The following is a 25,237-nucleotide window of genomic DNA, read 5'->3' on the forward strand; positions in this document are numbered from 1 at the left end:
CGGTACCTGTGAATGCTGATTTACTTGCTCGTTATGACTTACTGACAGTAAGCGCATAACAAGCAAGTAAATCAGTAATCATTCATAGGTACCGCGTGTCACTAAAGCGGTTGTAACAAAAGGAATCATTTATTAGTGTGAATTAGTGGTACGCAGTCTAGGGGGGCTGAGCTGCTACCAATCTTTAGCACCTACCTGCGGGTACTCGTCGGGTGCAGTCACACAGTGGAGTCCGCTCCCTGCAGCATCATAAACTTAATTATTGCGGGAATGCCAAGGCAGCTGAAGCGCTGCATTATGGGACTTGTAGTTTGTTTTACCAGTGCTTGATATCCCCGGGCCGTTGAAAACAATAATAATAAAATGATCCCCTGGGCCAGATAGAATTACATGCCGGGCCGGATGTGGCCCGCGGGCAGTGAGTTTTACACATATGACCTAAACAACCAATTGCCTAATCAGCCGATGGGACGAAAATTATCGGAACAATAATTCTGAGCCCACAAACAGCCTGAATATTGTAAAGATATTGTAAGACTGATGTAAATTATAGCTGCCATCAGATGGTCAGAGCAGGATTCTAGGGGAAGCTGTCAGATGTAACTGGACGGGTAGAGCTTGTGTTAAAAAAAAGTCATAAAATATAAATAAAATATGTTTTCGGAAAACTGTTCCTGTAAAATGGTTCTGTTAGAGTCCATGTACTTTATAGGTGAACTTATCAAGCCCTTTAAAGGAGAAGGAAAGGCTAATAAAGAGTTAATCTCAAACTGCAGGCTTACCTTCAGTTGTCTCAATAGTGCCCTTAAGTCTCCCCATATTTCTTCCGTTCAGATGATCAGAAGCCTCATAGGAAAAAAAAAATTCGGAACTCTGTAAAGAAAATTCCCATAATGCCTCGCTCCTGCACCAAGACCCCTGTACATGCTCAGTTTGTAAGACTATAAAGGAAGCTTCCTGCTGATTTGCTCAGATCCACATTCCTAAGGGGTAGAGGAGGGCGTTCTTAGCATTGTTGTGGAAGAGGGGAGAGAGCTGCGTGTCTCTGGCATAGGAGAACAAAAAGACAACAAATCCTGCTTATTTTGACAGAGAACCCAGTGCAGCGTTTCTGTGAGTGCTCATGGCTGTATTTACATAGACCTTTCTGATAAAGCTTACTGTGTATACTTGAGTATAAGCCTAGTTTTTCAGCACCCAAAATGTGCTGAAAAAGTCACCCTCGGCTTATACTCGAGTCGGGTGTCATGGGTCCCTCTAGACTAGCACCCTCTCTCATTTGTGTGCAAATTAGGCCACCTGCAACCAGACCCTTCAGTGCCCTGGCCTAGGCTCCCACTAGCAATACTTATTTCCCCTTACACCTCCTCCGGGACTGGGTCTGTTGCCAGTTTGCCAATGTGCAATGAGCGTGGGGTAGTACTCATATTGTTTTTGTTGACCCTCAACAAGTCAGCAAGGCCGGTGGGGAGAGAGAGGGGGTACTGTTGTGCTGGGCCCATTGAAATCTTTGTCCAAATGGGGGGCCTGGTGAAAGTTAAGCAAAACTTTTGCAGAAAAACAGAAGCAAAACTAGTGCAATACGTACAAAACTTTCTTTGTGACTAAAATGCTAAAAGATTTTTACCGTTCTAATTTGGTGCAAAATGTGCAAATATATTAGGTGAATCGAACAATCAAAAGTGCTTATACATCAGCCCAATGCAGTGTATCACACCCACACGATGTGTCTAAAGTAAATGCTCACCAGATTTGATTGAAATAAGAGCATGTAGAGAAATCAATTCGGCTATTGATTGCAGTGTATCCTTAGTCCTCAGAGTATATGGAATGAAGAGGAATCGAAAATAGTATAAAATCGTTTAAAATGTAAAATAAAGCCCCTGCACAATGCAAGCTACTTACAGTGTGAAGCAGTATATCAGACACAACAAAATGCCTGGGCGATTTTATACTATTTTCGATTCCTCTTCATTCCATATATTCTGAGGACTAAGGATACACTGCAATCAATAGCCGAATTGACTTCTCTACATGCTCTTATTTCAATCAAATCTGGTTTGGACACATCGTGTGGGTGTGATACACTGCATTGGGCTGATGTATAAGCACTTTTGATTGTTCGATTCACCTAATATATTTGCAAATTTTGCACCAAATTAGAACGCTAAAAATCTTTTAGCGTTTTAGTCACAAAGAAAGTTTTGTACGTATTGCACTAGTTTTGCTTTTGTTTTTCTCTTAATTCCATGCACTTCCATCAACACGATTTACACACATCTGAGACCCATCTAAAAAGGGAGGGTTGCTCTTATGAGGATGCAGCACACAATCACACAGTTTCTACTATATTGAAGATTTGGTTTCAAAGAACTCCACCAAGAAGCGCTGAGTATTTGGGGGACCACCCTATTAACTGTCACACAAAACTTTTGCAGATACTGGCTAGTAACTTAAGTCACTTGCAACACAAGCAAAAGACAATACAGAGAAGCTTGAGAGCGGCTGTCAGGGGCAAGCTCCACTGACCATAAATGAATTAAAAAAACATTGTCTAAAATCCACTGCCTGAATTACTTATTAGGCTTTTAATTAACTATTTTAAAGAACTGCTTATTATAGCATAACATCAGCTGTTTATATTGGGAGCTATTTACAAATTGATATGAGTATCTCCTACATCAGTGCTGTCCAACTGGCGGCCCGCGCCCCCCCCTCTGTGTGGCCCCCCATCTGTCTCGCTGCTTTGATGGCTTACTCTTGTGTAAGCTTTAAATGGTATCAGTACTGTGATTAACTGCCCCCCTGCATGGTTCTCACCTCAGATTTAGGCTGTAATCAGGCTGTATTGTTTAAATATGTAATCCCCTGTGTTGTTCACACCTTTTAATCTCTGCGTTGTTCACCCCCTGCAGTGTTCACACCTCAGGTTTAGACTGTAATCACCCACACTGTTCCCCTGTTCACACCTCAGACAGACTATAGGAGCAGTAGAAACCCACAAATAATCCCTGCACACTACAAAAAGAACATATACTGAGTTTTAAAGTTTTTTAATATATAGTTATTGTGCAGACTGTAGGAGCAGTGCCAGCATTGTGTCAGTGTATGCTGCCTGTGTCCAAGCAGCATAGGGCAGGCAGAGTATGGCACACACAGGCAGCATAGGGCAGGCAGAGTATGGCACACACAGGCAGCATAGGGCAGGCAGAGTATGGCACACACAGGCAAGGGTAGGGCAGGCAGAGTATGGCACACTTAGGCAGCATAGGGCAGGCAGAGTATGGCAGGTTTTTGCTGTACTACAACCAATAATATGGGTATGGTCATGTGATAACACGGGTGTGGTTTCAAAAAGGGGAGTGGTCAAAACTGGCTTCCATTATCGGCCCTCCACCACGTAGGTCGGAAAAATTCCGGCCCTCAGTACCACAGAAGTTGGACAGCACTGTCCTACATGAACTTTACAACAGGGAAATGACTGTTTTTTGGGCCCCACAGGAACATCAATGGACCCCTTACTTAACTTAATAGTGTATTTAGTGCTAACAGTTTGTGGAATTAGTATGCTGTAGTTATGCTATTATCCTGCTTTTTAAAATACTAGTCAAGGACATCTTTCAGCTCGTGAAACATAATTATCTCCAAAAATGTTTCCATTTTCACGTGCTAAAACCGATTCAATTCCCATCATTATGGAAGATGTGTTCTTGCCATATTTTTCCCAAAAAGAAATACTGTTAGTCTTAAGAGATTTTTACCTAAAGTATTTTTTTTGACCCGTATGGCAATGAAACATGCAGCTTTTCTTGGAGTCAGCTGCACAGCGGGGAGGTGGCAAAACACCTTGCATCATTTTACCATTCACCTCATTGGCAATTGCCTTGCCTTCAAACTAAAGTGATTCTGGCTGCAATGTTCCTTGCAAGCCAAACAACAAGACACTTGGGTAACAATACACAGAATCACTGCCATGCCATTTACACTAGTTTTGAAGCTAGCAAAATGTTAGGTGGGGCTGTATAAAATGAAGACAATCAGATTAGAAATGCTGTGTATACAATAAATTCTCTTTTTCCCCCCCTTAGTGGAAAATGTGTACGTGTCTCATGTGGAAGATGCTGTGACATTTTGGGGACAGGTAATTTTCTTAATTCAGATCATGTATAATGAAAATAGTCTAATTATGTACGGATCAACAGAGCTGCCCTTTTATGTAGTGGTGCTTATACAATCTTATAGAAACACTACATATTCATCCTGCTCGTTGAGTTTATATTTGTATATTTTTAATATTTTTGTGCAGTTATTTAGATTTTATTTTGATAAATTTAGGAGTAGTAACAGATGTGTGTGTAAAAATTATATAGAATATTGCATAAATACCCTCCTAAAAGGAACAGGTGAATAAAATAACTGCAGAACAACTTATTTATATAAATAAATAATGGTGACATATACATATTGCTGCCATCTAGAGGCCAAAGTGTATGAGAATCCAAGAGTGACAGAAGATGATATGGATATTAATGAGTATAGGGCTAACATCCTGTAGTGTATAGGTCCAAAAGACCTTCCTGTAACATATTTGATCTTTCACTTCCCCTTTGTATTAGGTTACTGTGTCTTCTGACTCAACCAGTAGATGCTGGTTGTTAGTGCAATGGGGTACATAGCAAAAGCGGATGTTTTATAGTATGCATCATTCGTATGCACTGTGTATTTCAGGTGCGATGACTACAACAGCGTTTTCTAATTACATATTTGTTCTTGTAATTCCTATCCCTGCCCTAATATGTTTATTTAGTATTTATTTCTGTAGACCTGTTGTGGTTATGGCAATAAACATGTTTTGAGATGTATGTACATATATACATACTTTAACAGTTTTTTTTTTTTAAAGGTTTTGTGTTGGGTTTTTTTCCCCCATTAATGCACAGCAGTATAGGAAAGACATTCTTAGATCCTGTATGTTTTAGTGTATAATTGCTGCTTGCATTATAAACTATTAATATATGTTTCTATTTATATGAAAAAGGACATTAATTGTTTCTTACAGTCAATTAGCAGAATACATGACATTTCAAAACTGTCTGATTCCTTGGCCAAGACTTGCCCTACAATGAGCCCTGTTTTTGGAACTCCTGACCATGATAAGGTAAGTCTTCTAACTTATGTATTTTATTACTGGGTTGCGTTCAGCTGTTTTATGAAATCTGCATCTAAAATTTGCCACATTTAGAATAAAAGCTGTAAAGCAAATTTATTATATAACAGCAACTAGCACTGCTTTGCTACCAAAATTGATTTATGCAGCTTATTTAACATCAAGTACTAGGTTCTGTTTTATTATTACAGAGAAAAATAAAATAATTTCTTAAAATGACTGCTGTGGGAGATGTCCTTCCTGTAATTTGGAGCTTTCTGGATAATAATTTTTGAGAACAGAGATGCTATACCACTATAAGAATAGTAGTTATATTTACTCATGAGTATGTATTTTTCAAATGGAAAAAGGTTTTAAAACACCTGTCATTTGACATCTGTGACATAAGCAATAGGCTTAAAGAAGAAAGGAAAGGTAAAAACTGAGCTTTATCAGAAAGGTAAATGTAAATACAGACAAAAGCAAGTACAGTAATGCTGCGCTGAGTCCATCAAAAGAAAAACAGGATTTCTTGTTTCCTTTTTTGTAAACATGTTCTTAAGGTATCTGACTTCCTCTCAGAAAAATCCTTCATTCCCAGGGCCAGAGTCTGCACAGCTCTCTCCTCTCTCCCCTCTCTTGCTCCCCCTTCCCTTAAGAATTCATGAATGTGGAATGTGTGATCTGAGCTATAAGGGCTAGACTGCAAACAGGAAGCTATGAACACCAAGCTAAAATGGCAGCTGCAATCAGAGAAAGCTTCTAGGGCTCTTTTACTAAGCTATGATAAAGTGTTCTGCAGAATAAATATAGTGTTCTAGGTGGCACTAATGTGGGAATCTATTCTCCTTTAAAGTGGACCTGTCACCAAGACATAAAAACCTGTATAATAAAAGCCCTTTTCAAATTAAACATGTAACCCAAAATCATTTTTTAATTTAACACATCTTTACCCATTATATAAGCATTTAAAATCCCAGCTGTCAATCATATATTGCCTGACCCGCCTCTATGCCTTAGGCATAGGGGTGGGGCAGAAAGTTACTTTCACTTTCAATTCAGAACTTCTTAGATGTCACTTCACTCCTCACATGGAAATGGGTATCAGGTCCCCCCATACTGGCACAGAAACAAGATTTTGGCAGGATGCACAGCTTGCCTTAATAACAATGTCCACAAAATGGCGCCGGCCTGTTTTCTGCAATTGTGAATTCCAGTGCTGAAGGAAATAAGTTTAAAATAATTTATATAGTGTAATTGAAGTTTATTTTGCTTGACAAACACAATAGAAAATAATTTGTATTTATTTCTTAGGGTTTCTTAGGGTCCCCTTTTAATTATACAGTCTATAATTATAATACAGGTATTGGACATGTTATCCAAAATGCTTTGGACCTGGGGTTTTCCAGATAAGAGCTCTTTCCGTAATTTAGATCTCCATACTTGTCTACTAAAAAATCAACATTAAATAATAGTGTGTTCACTAATGTTTGGCACCCCCAGTGAGTAACCCTTTCCTTCTTTAAGTTATCACACAGAAATTAGTTAATACCATATAATAAAATGGTCCCCTACTATGCTTTAACTGTAAATGGTGCTGCTATAGCTCCTTATGTTCTGAGAACTTTTCTCATCAGTCAATTTAGCATTCTCAAGTGATGCCTCAGGCATGGGCAGTATGTTTACCATTCAGATTATTAGGAAACAGTTCCAGGGACTAGGGTGTGTGGATCAATTGCATTGTCCCAGAGAGGAAGAGGAATACAAAAATCCCCATGTGCTTAAGGGCTTAACACAGGTAATGTATGGTCATTTGATGAGTAAAGCTGTAAAAATTGAATTTAAAGTCAGAAGGGGCATTAAAATATTTGTAACAAAATTACATCAACCTTTAAAGAAAACAATGAGTGTTAGTCTGTATGTTGCATTGGATTAGCTTTGTATGTCTACACAATGGCTCTTTTGTTTAAATAGGGGAAAGCCATTTTAGTAGCTTTTTTGGAATATATTTGTTTCCTTTGTTATATAGAGTAACAGTAGGTCACACCGTCATTGCAACTTCAAATTATAATTGAAAAATGTTAACTGATGGGCACAATTAATAAAAATTAATATTATTATCAGGCTTCTGCCAGGTAGTCTCTCTAGTGTCCACTAAACAGGCCAACCATTATGTGATGGAAAACTTTGTAAAGCAAGACGATGTTCAATTGAGTCCTATAGTAAAATGTTGGAATTTTGACAGTTGACTAGATCAAACACATTGCCTGATTTGTAGGGATGCATCGAATCCCGGATTCGGTTCGGGATTCGGCCGAATCCCGACTTTTTTTAAGGATTTGGTTTGGGCCGGATCTGCGGTCCTGGCCTAACCGAATCTGAATCCTAATTAGCATATGCAGATCACAATTCGGGAAGGGTTAAATGGGCAGTGAATTTTTTTTAACCCCTTCAATCCTAATCCGCATATGCTAATTAGGATTCAGATTCGATTCAGGATTCGCCTGAATCCTGCTGGGTGGGTTTGGTGGTTCGGTGCATCCCTACTGATTTGTTCAGTCAAAGTCAGATTAAAAATTGTTTTAGACTGGCCAGGTTTTCATTTGCATTAACTAGTTGTAGTAAACACAAATACCCTGTTTGTGGGCTTCATTTCCTAAAAAATTTGTTTGATCATAACTTTCCTTAAAGAATTATAATGCTGTAAAATACATTTCAGGTTCTGTGTCTGTTCCCATTTTAGATATATGGTGGAATGTTTACAGCTGACACATGCTGGTATAGATGCAAGTTGAATAGTATTCTAAGTGATGATCAGGTAAGACACTTGTATTGCTTTGCATACAAGTGGTTTTTAAGCATTTAAAGACTGCATTTTAGGTGGATTTCATGTTTCACACTGAACATTATGATAGGCAGCCAGGGAATGGATTCATACATACAGTGGTCTTTATGTTGGATTTACAGTGGTGTGAAAAACTATTTGCCCCCTTCCTGATTTCTTATTCTTTTGCATGTTTGTCACACTTAAATGTTTCTGCTCATCAAAAACCGTTAACTGTTAGTCAAAGATAACATAATTGAACACAAAATGCAGTTTTTAAATGAAGGTTTACGTTATTAAGGGAGAAAAAAAACTCCAAATCTACATGGCCCTGTGTGAAAAAGTGATTGCCCCCCTTGTTAAAAAATAATTTAACTGTGGTTTATCACACCTGAGTTCAATTTCTGTAGTCACCCCCAGGCCTGATTACTGCCACACCTGTTTCAATCAAGAAATCCCTTAAATAGGAGCTACCTGACACAGAGAAGTAGACCAAAAGCACCTCAAAAGCTAGACATCATGCCAAGATCCAAAGAAATTGAGGAACAAATGAGAACAAAAGTAGTTGAGATCTATCAGTCTGGTAAAGGTTATAAAGCCATTTCTAAAGCTTTGGGACTCCAGCGAACCACAGTGAGAGCCATTATCCACAAATGGCAAAAACATGGAACAGTGGTGAACCTTCCCAGGAGTGGCCGGCCGACCAAAATTACCCCAAGAGCGCAGAGACAACTCATCCACCATAAGAAAGAGACTGGGCAAAAACGGCCTGCATGGCAGATTTCCAAGGCACAAACCACTTTTAAGCAAAAAGAACATTAAGGCTCGTCTCAATTTTGCTAAAAAACATCTCAATGATTGCCAAGACTTTTGGGAAAATACCTTGTGGACCGACGAGACAAAAGTTGAACTTTTTGGAAGGTGCGTGTCCCGTTACATCTGGCGTAAAAGTAACACAGCATTTCAGAAAAAGAACATCATACCAACAGTAAAATATGGTGGTGGTAGTGTGATGGTCTGGGGTTGTTTTTCTGCTTCAGGACCTGGAAGGCTTGCTGTGATAGATGGAACCATGAATTCTACTGTCTACCAAAAAATCCTGAAGGAGAATGTCCGGCCATCTGTTCGTCAACTCAAGCTGAAGCGATCTTGGGTGCTGCAGCAGGACAATGACCCAAAACACACCAGCAAATCCACCTCTGAATGGCTGAAGAAAAACAAAATGAAGACTTTGGAGTGGCCTAGTCAAAGTCCTGACCTGAATCCTATTGAGATGTTGTGGCATGACCTTAAAAAGGCGGTTCATGCTAGAAAACCCTCAAATAAAGCTGAATTACAACAATTCTGCAAAGATGAGTGGGCCAAAATTCCTCCAGAGCGCTGTAAAAGACTCGTTGCAAGTTATTGCAAACGCTTGATTGCAGTTATTGCTGCTAAGGGTGGCCCAACCAGTTATTAGGTTCAGGGGGCAATTACTTTTTCACACAGGGCCATGTAGGTTTGGATTTTTTTTCTCCCTAAATAATAAAAACCCTCATTTAAAAACTGCATTTTGTGTTTACTTGTGTTATATTTGACTAATAGTTAAATGTGTTTGATGATCAGAAACATTTTGTGTGACAAACATGCAAAAGAATAAGAAATCAGGAAGGGGGCAAATAGTTTTTCACACCACTGTATGTGGATTTACATATTGGGCTTCTTTGTCCTTTAATTAACTTCTGGACCCACCTTATTACTAGTAGAGTGGCACAAAAGAAGCCATTACTTAAAATGACCTGGCTGATGTGATAAAAAGGTTTTGTATTCAGATAAGAGCACAACACAGTTTTTTCAGCTACATTTACAGACGTGTATATAAAAAAAACAGAATCAACCTCCATTATTATTCCCTTGTTTTGTCACTGAGACTCCCCAACAATGTGTATTTTCCAAATACAGTTGTGTGGTGACAGTAAACAAATCAGTGTTCTTATGAGTCCCAATGTGTACATGTACATAGGTAACTGTTTTATGTGTTTCTCTTGCATTCACATCCTTTGAATGACAAAAGTATAGAACACCTTGTGGAGAAACTGAATGCATAAAAGAGTGTGCTACGGCTATTTTAAACATTGTATATTTTCGTATTGCCTAGTGTCGGGCAACATATATCGACTATGGAAATTCTGAGGTTTTAAATCGGTCCAGCATTGTTGAGCTTCCTGATGATTTACAGTTTCCAGCTATTGCCCAAAAGTATCGAATTTGGGGACTTCAGCTGCAGGAATGTAACAACATAGAACAGGTAACACTATTCCTGACATCTCCACCTTATAGTTTTTGCCATTTAACAGTTTTTGAATGGGAAAATTGCCCTGAAGTTTGCATTTTATGTTTTACCTCCCAGTACACCATCATGTCTTTGTAAGCACCATCTTCTTTCTCAATTCGCCTTTGGCACGTGTTAAACTTGTGTTTTTAGAGGGAATGAAATAGAGCTCTAAGAACCATGAAGTGGTAAAAATAGAAGGGATAAACAGCTGGTCTAGATCAGAATTGTCTGGAAAGGGACATGCTGGTAGCTCTGCTAAGGCGAGTTTTCAAGCATGAAGAACTTTTTTTCCCCTGGAAAGACACATTTTAGCAGTTGTTTTATTATAAATTTTCTGGCCATATTCTTTTTGTTTTAGGTTTAAATTCTCTTTTGGTGGTCTTCCCAATCTGCAACTCTGAGCCTGGCTGATCTCATTCTTATCTTTCTAAAGGAGGAAGAAAGACATTTCTAAGAGGATTGGCTTTTTTTCTCTATGGTAGAATATTTCCAAATTCTTCATTATTTGGACCCCCAAAAGTATCTTGTTGGGGAAGACTTATTTGGTGCCTGTTGTCTTATGGCCAGATCAAAGGGGGCATCTGCAACAAAACTGACCTTATATTTGACAGTCTGACATTAGATGACTAATAAAATGACTTTTTCCAGATTATTAATCCATAATTTAATTGCCCTAGAGGTTAAAGTTGATGCAACTTCAGGCCTACAGTATGCATTCGTAGACAAAAAGACTTTTTTTAATAGTAATCTCTAAACACTTCTCCATTGGTTTCTATAAAGCCGCTGCATCATGTATTTGTAAAGTTGTTTTGCATGCAAGAAGAACCGCAGGTGGCTTCCTAGACTTTCATGTAGGACAGTGCTGTCCAACTTATTACATTTAGTGGCCCAGTTATATCTTTTACAGCATGTTGGAGGGCCAGATTCATCTTAAATAATGATGACATATAGTAAAGTCTGTAGAGCCTTTGAGCAGACTGGGGGGGGGGGGCCTTAAAAAATAATTTGGAAGGCCATAGGCCTCCAGTTCAACAGCCCCAATGTAGTAAATACTATTTATAAAGTGCCACAGACAACTGCTATGGAGTTACCTAAAAAAAAGTAAGGCAATGGCAACTAAACCAGACAATACCTATCTCTGATGTAAAATACAAGAAGCTTATTTCTATTACATGATGTGGACATGCCCACCAATCTGTATATATTGGACAGCTTAGACATCCTGCAAATAATTACTCTGCAAATATGCATCTTAGGAATTCTAGATCAACCCACCCTATCATAATATGCCAGAAAAAAGTTTAGATTAGTGCTGTTCTATTAAAAAAAAATAAAAAAAAAAATATATATATATATATATATTATACTGGAACTAGGAGAGCCCTCCTAGGATTTAAGGAATTGTGAGCAAAATGTAAATGCAAAAATAGAAAGGTTTATTACTCGACGCATCGGCCTCACACAGAAACCTCTTCAGGTTTTGTTGCTGCAAATGGTGTGTACCCTATGGACTATTTTATATATATATATATTATAGTGCTGCTCTGGATGGGAACAACTCTCCCAGCGGTACACACATGGATACAACTGACCAACAAGGTCATCCCTATGATAAAGTTGACTGCAGAAGTCAGCGGTACAGTTCAAAGGTTCAACAAAATATGGGACCCTTGGTGTGACTTAGAACCCTCCCTTTATTGTCTGTTGTATATGTCTTTGATATCTGGGTGCCATAATACCTCTAAGTATAACCATGCCCACTTACAGCCTTAGGCAGCAACTGTTACTAACTCTGTAAATGACCTGGTAATCTAACAGACTGTATAATTTATTAACTGGCAGTGTTTTCTATTTCCTTTTTGTTTGTTTTTGTTAAAAGCAATTGAAAAATGTACCTTAAAAAAAAAAAATCAAAAAAATTCTATTTATAAAGTGCCAACATATTCCGCAGCACTGTACAATAAATTGGTGCATACATTGAACATGCTGATTTAGATACAAAGCAACCAGTAAGTGATTCAAGAGGTAAAGAGGGTCCTGTCCAAGGAAGTTTACTGTCTAAAAGGAAAAGGGGTTGTGAGACAAGGTAAGGGGGAACCTCAGCAGGATCCGTTACAACCACCTTTTCTTATCTGATCTGTTTTTCCCATTCAGAATTGATCATTAAATTGGCAGATAGTATAAATTCTTTTCTTTTCATATGCCAAGTTTAGTCTACTACATGGCTGTGGCAGAAAATAAAATGCATTTTAAAAGTTTATTAACATTTTAACTTACACAAAATGGTGTCATTGTAGACATATCCGCATTGTATATTTGATTAGATTTCTTGCAACATTCTTTATATTAATGTATTTAATAATATTGTGATATAAATAGGAAAAAGGTATATCCTCTTTATTTTTGTTTGTCTGATATACTTCTACCCCTTTTTAAGTAACTTTTCATATAAAAGATAGTCATATTGGTGCTAAAGATTAATGACTTTGATGTGCTTACCCCCTAGGGCATGACATTTCTAAACCAACTAATTGCAGACAAGAAAGTGTTTGTGCAGCAGAAAGTTACATATAAAGATGGCACTATTGCTTGCCAGGTTTGGCATGAAAACATTGATATTGGGGAAGAGGTTGCAAATAAAGGATTTGCAGAAAAATGCAGAAATGTTAGCAGTCCAGAAGTGAAAACAGACCTATCTGTATGTAGTTTAAAGTCACCTTCACCATGGACTTCCCGAAAATTTGAGAGACCTCCCATGCGTGAGCCAAAAACCTTGCCTGTATTAATCCGAAGTACCATTAATCATAAAGAATCAGACACCTGGATGGAAGTTAACTGTGGGAACAGTTTCACAGGAGCAAGGTAATTGAAAGTTGATTTAAAAAAAGAACTGCATTGTTATATATGTGGCTTTGAATCTAAAATATTAAGTCTGCATGAAAATACATGTTTTTATTAACGTGGACAGATATATGTAATCTCAAACCTTAAAGAACAAGGAAAGCCCTCAAACCTGCACTTTGTCTAATAGTAGACACCCCTGACCCTTGCTGATCCGCTACCTTATTTCCCCTGAAATCTCCTTACTTTTAAAATGTAAGAGGCCAGAAAATCCTCCTTGCTCTCAGATTGCAGATGCCTCTTAATTCTGTTTACATTATCCTCCAGACCTAAATTTCCTTGTGCACATGCGCCACCTAGTGGTGAAGCTGCAGATCTTGTTGGTTGTAGTGTGTTCCTGTGTGCGGAAAGTCCGAATCATTACAAGTATGAGTGCAAAAAATTCGTATTAAATATGAAAATTTCAGATGTGCATTAATCGTATAGTGGTGGTACAGTCTGAAAGTTACGAAATTTTCGTATCTGAATGATAGTAAATGGCGTGAAAAGCTTTCTGACTTTGAACCTTCAGTGTACCTATTTGGACTACCTATTTTCACCAATTAAAACAGAATTTGAAAAAATTCGAAGTAACCACGAAAATTATTTTCTTGGTTGTGCGAAAATATTGTGGTTGCGATCCAAAAGTCACAAAATTTTCGTATCCGAGCAAACGGAAATGCCGTGAACACCTTTCTGGCTTTGAAACGTCAATGCATGATTTTGGAAGCCTTCCATAGGACTCTACAATCTACAGCTCCAACCTGGGCAAAAGAAAATCACGATACCAAAGCTTGAATGAATTCCGAAATTGTCGTAGTCTTTGCAAAAAATACGACTTTTTTGTGGAATTTAAAGTAAACCACGAAAAACAAGTACTATTTTAACAATATTATCATGGTCAATACGAAAACTTCTTACAATTAGAAAAAATTTGAATTTTTCTCATTCGTGGTCAATCATGTTTTAATGAATGGGCCCCTTGGTCTTAATGACAATCGCACTACTCGCTGTTTGTGACATCTTCCTATACTGGTAAAGTGCCTAGTTCCTTTGAGAGCTTCAGGAGATATTGTGCAGAATATAGATGCTGGGTAAGCGATTTCAGTATTCTTTTTATGCATTCTGTCAGATGGGCAACATTTATGGTGAGGCTTTCTTTGTCCTTTAAAAGAGACTGTGTGAACTTTATTAAAATCTTATGCAAATACAACTATAGTTTCAGCATGGGTAGCGCTTGTTTTGTTTTTTTTTTGCCTTGCTGGGAAACTTTGGGGCATGGATTTTGTGATATATCTTGTATTTAAAAGCGAAATGTAAAAACGTTTTGTAAAATTGCTTGCAGTGCACATCTAAGCACCTTTGCAATATGCATTATTTTCTTCTTTTAGATTTTGTAGTAACAGTTTTACACAAGTTGTATCATCAATTTGGAACAGGCAACAACTCCAGCAGGGGATGCTTCTGACATTTCTCTGTTCAGCTATTGGCTGAGAAGTTATCAAAGAAGTGAAAGAAATGAGCAGAAAAGTGTCAGGGAATGGCAGGGATTATGTATATTTGCCATTTAAAACTGCTCATATCAAGAAAAGGAATAACACAGAATGCAGAATTTGAATTGCTATGAAAAGTATCATATTGAAAAAGTGAATCCTTCTTGGTTTTTTTTATTTGCTTCTTGCTTAGGGTACGAACTCCTGATGTTAATTTTGGAAATGCTAAGAAAAATGACTCCAAATTATTAGAAGAGATTAAACTGGTAAAAGATGAGAGAGATTCTTTAATAGCAAAATCAAGTACACTTGCGTCTCAGATCGGCAAGCTACAGCTTGATTGGAAGGTACATACATATTGTGAAATGTGTACGTTTCTTTAAACGATAAGTAAGCCTTTAAAGGGGATATATACCATAAACTTTTAAAATGCACTAAACAATAGAAGTAAGTGCTTTTATTTTAATACCTTTGGGTTCAAATATGTCCATAACTGCTTGAAAACTGTGCTCTACCCCCCCCCCCCCCCCCTTTTTGCAAGCTTCCAGCTTAGACTCTTCAGTATGTGGCTCAGAGCCCCCAGCCCTGATAGACTTCACTGACACAGCAGAGCTACTTAAAGTGCAGTGAATATGCATTGGGTGGGCGGGGCTTAGCGACTGCTCTACTCGCTCCTCTCCCCTGACCCAATGTTCTTCCGGGTTAGAAATTTAGTGTGTTATATTTACACCCATGCACAAAGTACAAACTTGAACTCAGGACCCCGGTGCTGCAAGGCAGACATGCTAGCCACTGTGCCATTGGCCATTGCATTCTTCATTTAAATTCTTACCAACATAACACTCATGACCATTGGAGCTCTGTTCCATTGTTCTGTATGCAAAATTAGAACTGTGGCGGTTTGCATCTTTATGCAAAGATTGGTTATTCTGTACTCATAGTAAGCTATGTTCTTATTATAGGTGTTGAGAGGGCATCTATAAAACCTGAAAATAAAGGTATTGGTAATTCCTTCTCTGTGAACTATGTGAAGTTTTTAGTCATCCAAAGCCTCATATGGTTGTCAAAGCCAACAGACAAGCTTTACCCATTTAAAAAATCATTTACTGTGCCTATAGAAATATAATTACTTTCATTGCATTTACTGAAGATTTTGTAGTTTTGCATGTGTGCCTTATCTAGTATAAATAAATCTAAAGCAACTGGCCTTGTTTGGTAATCATTGAAGACGTTTCACTACTCATCCGAGCAGCTTCTTCAGTTCAACTGTTGAGTTGAACTGAAGAAGCTGCTCGGATGAGTAGTGAAACGTCTTCAATGATTACCAAACAAGTCCAGTTGCTTTAGATATACCATGACCTGGATGAATGAAAATCTTCATAGACATGTGTGCCTTATGAATTATTACATGTATGGGGAGCAAGTTGTCTACTTAGACCTTTACAAATATTCAGGAAAGCCTCACAGTTTAAGAAACACAGCTCTGAGGCATTTCAAGTACATCTATGTCCAGCCCTCTGTTGGTGAACCATAAGAGGTAAAAAAGGCCAGGACAGAGCATATAAAAAGAATTCTGCTGTTTTAAAGGATTTTAGGGAGTCTTAAGCCATGAGGTAGGAACATAAATTGGGTTCCCATGCTTATAGTTTGTCAGGATGGTATAATAATAATACAGTGAAATTTCTTACAGTAGTAGACAAAAGTAATTCAAAAGTGACAGCTATTAAGAAAAAAAAAAATTCATTCTAAAACAAACATTGGATTGCAAACCTATTTCCCAGACATATTCTGGTCCCCCCGATTTACTAAAACCTAATGTGTTCATTGATATGCAATAATGTTTTGTTTTGTTCTTCACCTGCTTAAAAATAGTAAATGTCCCGGCTGTTCACTTTTTCCCTCTGTTTTGCTTAACAGAAAGAAAAGGAGATATATGAAGAAACTATTCAGGATCTAGAAAGGAATTTGCAGTCTGCAGTGGGAGACAAGTTGAAAAGTTTAGCTTCTAAATTTGAAATGCTCAGATCTGTAAGGTGAGGTAGATCTGGTTTTCATATGTGGCAGCATAGCAAAATGTAATTATTAATTGTTGCTATGCTTGTATGCTACAGCTGATCTCTAGTTATATTTTTTTTTCTAGATAGTTTCTAGAGTTAATTGTAGTGCAATTTAATTTAATTTGTAGTGCAAGAGGAGGAAAAATCTCTGTAAATATGTAGAGAGCCGTTTCCCATTGGTTTAGTCAAATAGGTGACTTAGGTCAATTAGATAAATAGATAGTATGGCTAAGGCAAAATCCAGACCTGGATGCTCCCATCTGCAGCTCTGCAGCTGTACTGACAGGCTCAGCTTCGACCTGAGTGTACTTACACGGAGCGTAGATCAGCACAAAAATGCCTGCTTTGATGTTTTTCAGGACAATCTCCACATTGGTTTTTGTAGCTGCACTCAGGCTCATGCTGTGCCTGTCAGCACACCTATACGGAGCTGCAGTAGAGATTGGATTTGCTGTTTTCGTCTGTGGCCTAAAACCTACTGACAACCCCAAGCACCCTTCAGAGGCTTTTTCCCCATCTAAACTATACCTCCATTGACCCCTAGCGCTGCACCTGTCTGTGTACCTGTCTTTAAAATGCAGGCTAACACAGCTGGGTTGTCAGGCACCATCTTATGCCACTTCAGGCTTTTTTTTTTATATCGCTGGCATGAATCACGCTCAATTTAAACTATACACAGACTAGATTTAATTCCATATGCTCCTATGTCAAAGAAGAGGACCCAAAGTGGAGCGAGATGGTGCCTGCCAACCCAGAGGTGCAAATCTGTATTTTTTAGCTGGGTGCAATTTTGGGACTTCCCAGTGCTGGGGTTTGGGTGGGACTGTGAAATGGTCCTGGGCTTGTCTGTAGGGTTTTGTGCTCCTTTGAGTAAACTGTATTGGTAATCCATACATTTACAGTGGTGTGAAAAACTATTTGCCCCCTTCCTGATTTCTTATTCTTTTGCATGTTTGTCACACTTAAATGTTTCTGCTCATCAAAAACCGTTAACTATTAGTCAAAGATAACATAATTGAACACAAAATGCAGTTTTTAAATGAAGGTTTACGTTATTAAGGGAGAAAAAAAACTCCAAATCTACATGGCCCTGTGTGAAAAAGTGATTGCCCCCCTTGTTAAAAAATAACTTAACTGTGGTTTATCAATTTCAATTTTCAATTTCAATATCAATTTCTGTAGTCACCCCCAGGCCTGATTACTGCCACACCTGTTTCAATCAAGAAATCACTTAAATAGGAGCTACCTGACACAGAGAAGTAGACCAAAAGCACCTCAAAAGCTAGACATCATGCCAAGATCCAAAGAAATTCAGGAACAAATGAGAACAAAAGTAATTGAGATCTATCAGTCTGGTAAAGGTTATAAAGCCATTTCTAAAGCTTTGGGACTCCAGCGAACCACAGTGAGAGCCATTATCCACAAATGGCAAAAACATGGAACAGTGGTGAACATTCCCAGGAGTGGCCGGCCGACCAAAATTACCCCAAGAGCGCAGAGACAACTCATCCGAGAGGCTACAAAAGACCCCAGGACAACATCTAAAGAACTGCAGGCCTCACTTGCCTCAATTAAGGTCAGTGTTCACTCCACCATAAGAAAGAGACTGGGCAAAAACGGCCTGCATGGCCGATTTCCAAGGCGCAAACCACTTTTAAACAAAAAGAACATTAAGGCTCGTCTCAATTTTGCTAAAAAACATCTCAATGATTGCCAAGACTTTTGGGAAAATATCTTGTGGACCGACGAGACAAAAGTTGAACTTTTTGGAAGGTGCGTGTCCCGTTACATCTGGCGTAAAAGTAACACAGCATTTCAGAAAAAGAACATCATAACAACAGTAAAATATGGTGGCGGTAGTGTGATGGTCTGGGGTTGTTTTGCTGCTTCAGGACCTGGAAGGCTTGCTGTGATAGATGGAACCATGAATTCTACTGTCTACCAAAAAATCCTGAAGGAGAATGTCCGGCCATCTGTTCGTCAACTCAAGCTGAAGCGATCTTGGGTGCTGCAGCAGGACAATGACCCAAAACAAACCAGCAAATCCACCTCTGAATGGCTGAAGAAAAACAAAATGAAGACTTTGGAGTGGCCTAGTCAAAGTCCTGACCTGAATCCTATTGAGATGTTGTGGCATGACCTTAAAAAGGTGGTTCATGCTAGAAAACCCTCAAATAAAGCTGAATTACAACAATTCTGCAAAGATGAGTGGGCCAAAATTCCTCCAGAGCGCTGTAAAAGACTCGTTGCAAGTTATCGCAAATGCTTGATTGCAGTTATTGCTGCTAAGGGTGGCCCAACCAGTTATTAGGTTCAGGGGGCAATTACTTTTTCACACAGGGCCATGTAGGTTTGGATTTTTTTTCTCCCTAAATAATAAAAACCCTCATTTAAAAACTGCATTTTGTGTTTACTTGTGTTATCTTTGACTAATAGTTAAATGTGTTTGATGATCAGAAACATTTTGTGTGACAAACATGCAAAAGAATAAGAAATCAGGAAGGGGGCAAATAGTTTTTCACACCACTGTATCCTTAATTCAGATAGTTTTAATGGGTTTGTTCACCTTTAAATTAATTTAAAGTATGACAAAGACATTCATTCATATTCTGAGGTAATTTGCAATTAGTTTTAATTTCTTATATTTTATTTATTTTTTCAGTTATTCAACTCAGCAGCTCTCCCGTTTTGAGTTTCAGCGGCTATCTGGTTTAAACGATTTTTTTCCCTTAGCGACCAGGAAGTGGGTTGAATGAGATACTGGAATAAGAATAGTAAAGGGACTGACCAGAGAGATAAGGATTAAAAAGTAACAATAATACAATTGTAAACTCCCAGTTTAGGGCTCTGGCACACAGGGAGATTAGTCGCCCGCGAACAGGGAGATTTGTTGCGGGCGACTAATCTCCCCGTGTGCCAGAGCCCTTAAAGGTGAACAACCTCTATAAGGATAGGTGGAGTAGAAATTAATCCCCTCCTCATATTCTTCTGCTGAACTGCCAGTAAATTTTTATTGCAATGTTTGTGTGAATAGTATGTTGTGTTTTTTAAGTGAGAGATTTCAGCTATGCACATTATTTAACAGAAATATTTTCACCAACAGACATGAAAATGAAAAAGTACACAGTGAAGATGATCTTTTGCAGGCTGTCATAGTTGTAACAGAAGAAAAGCTTGTACCTCCGTCATCGCTAAGTAATCTAGATGAAACATGGGAAAAATACAACCTGGCACAAGAAACAATCAAAAATTGCTCAGATATAGTAAGATAACAAGATCATGAATATCTGTAGGATTTTATCAGTGGGTTTATTTTTTATTAAAGTAGCTTTAACAAAGTGGCATGGGTTTTACTACAACATATGTAAAATATTCTATATTGTTGAAATAACATTAACATTAACATTTCTTGCTTAGGAATATACTGTAGAAAAACGTACCCCAAGAGAAAAGAAATAGATTCAAAATTGAAACAAAAAATAATTTACAAATAATTTACAAAATTTATAATGGGATGCTAATGGAAGTCATACCCAGTGCCACGTGGAGGCTCAGGTGTACAAACCCAGAGCCTGTCTCCAAAGTATCCAATCCCAAAAACAGTTAAGGAAAGTCAAGAAATCAAACAACATTTAAATAGCTCACCAGAGTCCAGAAGTGGTCCGGTTGCCCAGGGCCCCAAACCCGTAGCTGAAGGGAAATAACGATAAACAGTTAAGAGAACTCCAAGCACGCTGGACAACGGAGTTTGCTAAAAAAACAAACAAACGGTTTTTACTGTTCCATTTAAAGTCAAGGTGCCTAGGAATATACTGTAGGTTATAATAATGTGTAACATTGCTCTACATAACCTAAAGCCCTTCTTGTATCACAAATATAGGACTTTTTAAAATTTTTTGATATATGCTTAACTTTCTTACTGTCATTTGGTATTTACTCCCATGCACAGAAACATGACAATGGCAAATTGCTGAAACAATGTTCAGAAAACCTGTAGATGTTATATTACCAGTAAGGTTGCATCATGTATCCTGGTGGTACCTCTATACAACAGAGGTGACTACTGAGGCTATGAGCTCACTTAACACTTAGGCCGGACTGGCAATTTGCCCTTTCAGGCAAATGCCGATGGACAAATCTATCTCCTCTTAAAGTGGGCCGCTTGCTTTTCATCCCATTTCAACCCTTTAAGTGCCACAGAACGTAGAATATATGTTTTGCAGCACTTCCAGGTTTCAGGTTTGGGAGTGGAGGAGAGGCTTATAAAGGCAACAAGTGCCCCCTGAGACGCAGACATGCAAACTAGGTGTCTGCACTGCATGCACTTCTCCTTCATTGCTTCGAGCCCCTTCAGTAAGATCTGCAGCCTCTTAACACCAAATACTAATACAAACTTATTTACATTTACACGTACATACATTTTTAGGGTGTTGGGGGGCTTTTACATATTGATAGTCATAGTGCGGATAGTCATTTTATTGTTTTTTTTTTTAGCCACTTTATTGCATTTTCAGTTCTGCACTCGGTGGTGTTCGCTTGTTTCTGTCTGTAAAACTTAATTGGCCAGGGAAAAATATTCAAACTATTATCTTGATTGCTAATAACACTAGACGTAAAAAACAAAAAGCACCGATTTTAGTGGTTTCATTGGGTTTTAGTTAATCTATGCAAATTGGACATCAAACTGTTGAGTAGACCCCCTAGATTTATGATTTAGGATGTTTTATGTTGGTGTGTTATGTATGTTATATAATGGGGTCAAATGCAAGCTTTGTGACGATTTTTAGAAATTTCATAAAAATCATACTACTCTTTAACCTAGCTTTGTAATTTGGTAGTTTGCTGTAGAAATGGGTGATTTATTTTTTCTGTAGTGAGTTCTAATTTATCCCTTTCATAAATCTGTCCCTAAGGGGGACAGTTACTAACTGTGAAATCTGTTTCCCCCAAGTCGCAAATTTTTAGAGATTTGCTGTGTGTCAAAATGGCTAAATATCTGACAATTCGGCAGTTAAAACTTGCCGAGATCATGTAGAAGTCAGTGGCAATTTTTCCCACGCCTGCTTTTTCATTGCAGATTGCAGCTGTTGGATGCTGGAGGGGAGAGTTGGAGGAGCTTGAGGACGCTTGGGGGAGAGTTGGGGGATGCTGGGAGGAGAGTTGGGGGAGAGTTTAGGGAGCTGGGGGATGCTGGGGGGAGAGTTGGGGGAGCTGGAGGACACCTGGGGGAGAGTTGATGGAGCTGGGGGATGCTGGGGGGAGAGTTGGGGGAGCTTGAGGACACCTGGGGGAGAGTTAGGGGAGCTGGAGGACACCTGGGGGAGAGTTAGGGGAGCTGGAGGATGCTGGGGGGAGAGTTGGGGGAGCTGAAGGATGCTGGGGGGAGAGTTGGAGGATGCCTGGGGGAGAGCTGGAGGACGCTGGGGGGAGAGTTGGGGGAGCTGGAGGACGCTTGGGGGGGGAGCTGGAGGATGTTGGGGGGAGTGGGGGAGCAGGAAGGAGCGGGCCATAGTATGAGGACACTGGGGTACGACCAGCAATGTTTTGGGGGCCTTGGGCTGGCTACCAATGTTTTAGGGTTGTTGCCCTGACTACCAATGTTTTAGGGGGGGCCCTGGCTACCAATGTCTGTGTCCTTTGTACTGATAGGAGAGGTTACTGGTGGAGGGGCCATTGGGGGAAGGGTGTGGGAGGAGGGGGGCCCAGAAAATTTTGTTTGCTAAGTTTGCTCATAGCCTGTACAGAGAGATATCATAAAACTATGGCACATAGGGATTCCCCTGTACTAAGCACAATTCAGCAGGAACAGTCCCCTGAGTTTGCTGCATATGATGGCTACATGAAAGCTGATCAGTGCTGCTCTGTTCTGCTATTGTTGGGTGAGTCAGGGAATGGGAGTACACTGCAGGGCAAATTGCATTCTTTCCATGGGCATGGGCTCCGCAGTTGGTAAGGCCGACCCTGCACACACGGGGACTTTGAGGCACACAAAATATATTTATTGAAAAAGATCTGATGTTTCGAGCACTAACGGTGCTCTTCCTCAGGGACAAACCAGTATATGTGTGTGTGTGTGTATATATATATATATATATATATATATATATATATATATATATATATATATATATATATATATATATATATATATATATATATAGAAGTCCAAGAATTGGGTGCACACCAGGATATTTTTTAAAAATTAAAACGTTACTTTTATTTAAACATGCTGTTAAAACAGGCCAACGTTTCGGTCTCCTCCTAAGACCATTATCAACCTTGATAATGGTCTTAGGAGGAGACCGAAACGTTGGCCTGTTTTAACAGCATGTTTAAATAAAAGTAACGTTTTAATTTTTAAAAAATATCCTGGTGTGCACCCAATTCTTGGACTTCTGGATAATTAGACACATGGAGGTAGCACCCAGGTGATTTATATTACGGGTTTGGTGTGCTGAAAATTTTGTGGACTGTATATATATGTATGTGTATATATATATATATATATATATATATATATATATATATATATATATATTTATTTAATTGAAGAACAGAGTGCTGCACACACAGGGACACATGTCAACGACATCTTTGGTGTTTTTCCCTAATGATTGACGTGTGTTGATGAGATCATTCCCCACTTTTCCCGCCACTGAATGTTTATTAGACAATGGTTTTGCTGTGTGAGTCACTTTGAAAAAGGCTAGTGATATAGCCGAAACGTTAGTCTTCTCATTAAACACCATATTAATTCTATAAGTCCTGTGAGTGCGAATCTCTTCTTCTTCTCTATATATAAAGAAGAGCACCGTTAGTGCTCGAAATGTTGGATCTTTTTCAATAAATGCTTTATCTTTTTGCAAAGTCCCTTTTTTGCCAGCACCCAGGGCTTTTGATCTTTTGGATGGTGTGCTCCGTTTGTTCCTATATATATCATATATATATATATCATATATATATATATATATATATATATATATATATATATATATATATATCAAACGAAAAAAGAGACTGCTGGCACTCTCGAAACGACAAACTTCAGGTAACAAATGTAACTGGTGTTACAGCCGAAACGTCAGTTCTCCACTTTAATAAAAATACTGAAAATGAATTCTAAGTCTTTGCTGATTCTTGCACAATATTGTCATAGACCTCAGCATATATCTGAACAGAGTTTTTGTTAACTTGTCATTTCTTCCACAGACAAAACTTAGTTTTCTTATAAACAGAAGGGACAATGTACAACAAGAATTGCTTTCTTCTGTAGACTCCTTTATGCTTGAAGTGGATGAGTTACCGCTTAATGCTCGCTCTGCAGATTTACAGGTATAGAAGTATGACTGTGTTCTATGTAAAAACTTGATTAGGTGTGTACCGAGCTTGTCTTGATTGTAGAGAAGTATTATACAAAAACAGCCTGAAATGTGTTTCTGCAGGCTGGGCCACTGCCATCTTTCCCCAGCTGTCCAGGAATCCTCTTCAAGTGTTAAGGCTTTGCACATAATGTGCAGAACGGACCTTTCAGAAGGGTTCTTTACTGTGCAAGAGCCACACCTACACATAGGGGGTGCCAAAGAAGAAATTAAGAACCACAGGCCATGGGTCCTTTAAAGATTAATACACCAAGGTTTTAAGTGTTATAGATATTTTCTAAATTTGAGGTTTAATTTTTTCATGTTCCTCTCTTACAGTTTTAAAGTTTAGTAATCCAGGTACAGGTTCTGAACTGTTACAGTTTGCTGCATTAGTTGATAACAATTCTCAACAACATAGAATATTAGCAACTATTGTATCAATTATAGTAGCTGACTTTAATAAAGCACAGGAATTATGCTCAGCATTGTATGAAAAGAACTAACAGCGACCCCTCTCCCAGAGAAACATTGAAAGGTGAAAAATGAAACTTTAAACTAGTGACGAGCGAATCTGTCCTGTTTTGCTTTGGCGAAAAATTTGCAAAATGGCGCTTGTGCTATCTGAAAACAACTGAACTCCAAAAAATGGGTTTAGAAGCTGAACAATCCCTTTAACTAAACAAATCCTGCTCTTGCCAGTACAAATTGGAGTTACTTTTATGAAACCTGTCACCTCTCTGTTGCTGTAGTAAATTTTGGGGAGTAGATGTGACCCTTGTAAACAAGCAGTGTTTGAGAATTATATGGACGTGCAGCATAAGACATTATCCAGAACAGCAGGCGGTGGCCTTAGGTACAGGGAGAGTTGTAAAGGTAATTCGATATAGTCAGATGGTGGCATTCAGACAGAACAGACAGAAACCCATTATTCATATTGCTTAGACAACTGCCCATTTCATTCCCCACAGTTATTAAATTAAGGGGGTGATTTATCAACGTTCAAGCTTGATTTTTTTTTTTTTCCATGATTTCAGTTATGTTTTTAAAACTCACATGTCTGATATTTATTACGTGCAAAATCCCCTAAAACTCGAATTTAAAACATCAGCATCTAAAATCTTGGGAGATTATGTAGAACTAACAGGAATTTTTGCCCTAGGCA

At 38.6% G+C, this 25,237-nt stretch overlaps 1 protein-coding gene across 3 annotated transcripts in view; it reads left to right on the plus strand.

Annotated features, from left to right (window-relative positions):
- stk31 (serine/threonine kinase 31) overlaps positions 1–25,237 on the plus strand; it is a 43,935-nt gene that overhangs the window by 2,229 nt on the left and 16,469 nt on the right. For 2 of the 3 annotated variants that reach the window (XM_002933400.5, XM_012965578.3), the window contains exons 2-10: positions 4,089–4,141; positions 5,060–5,158; positions 7,890–7,964; positions 10,108–10,257; positions 12,791–13,146; positions 14,851–15,004; positions 16,575–16,690; positions 19,818–19,977; positions 23,924–24,046. In XM_002933400.5, coding sequence (XP_002933446.3) covers positions 4,089–4,141; positions 5,060–5,158; positions 7,890–7,964; positions 10,108–10,257; positions 12,791–13,146; positions 14,851–15,004; positions 16,575–16,690; positions 19,818–19,977; positions 23,924–24,046 — 1,286 coding nt within the window. The remainder of the gene's footprint in view (positions 1–4,088; positions 4,142–5,059; positions 5,159–7,889; positions 7,965–10,107; positions 10,258–12,790; positions 13,147–14,850; positions 15,005–16,574; positions 16,691–19,817; positions 19,978–23,923; positions 24,047–25,237) is intronic. The other variant, XM_012965577.3, reaches the window with a different exon arrangement.

The sequence above is a fragment of the Xenopus tropicalis genome, chromosome 6 (genome assembly GCF_000004195.4).
Source record: "Xenopus tropicalis strain Nigerian chromosome 6, UCB_Xtro_10.0, whole genome shotgun sequence".
Taxonomy (NCBI): Eukaryota; Metazoa; Chordata; class Amphibia; order Anura; family Pipidae; genus Xenopus; species Xenopus tropicalis.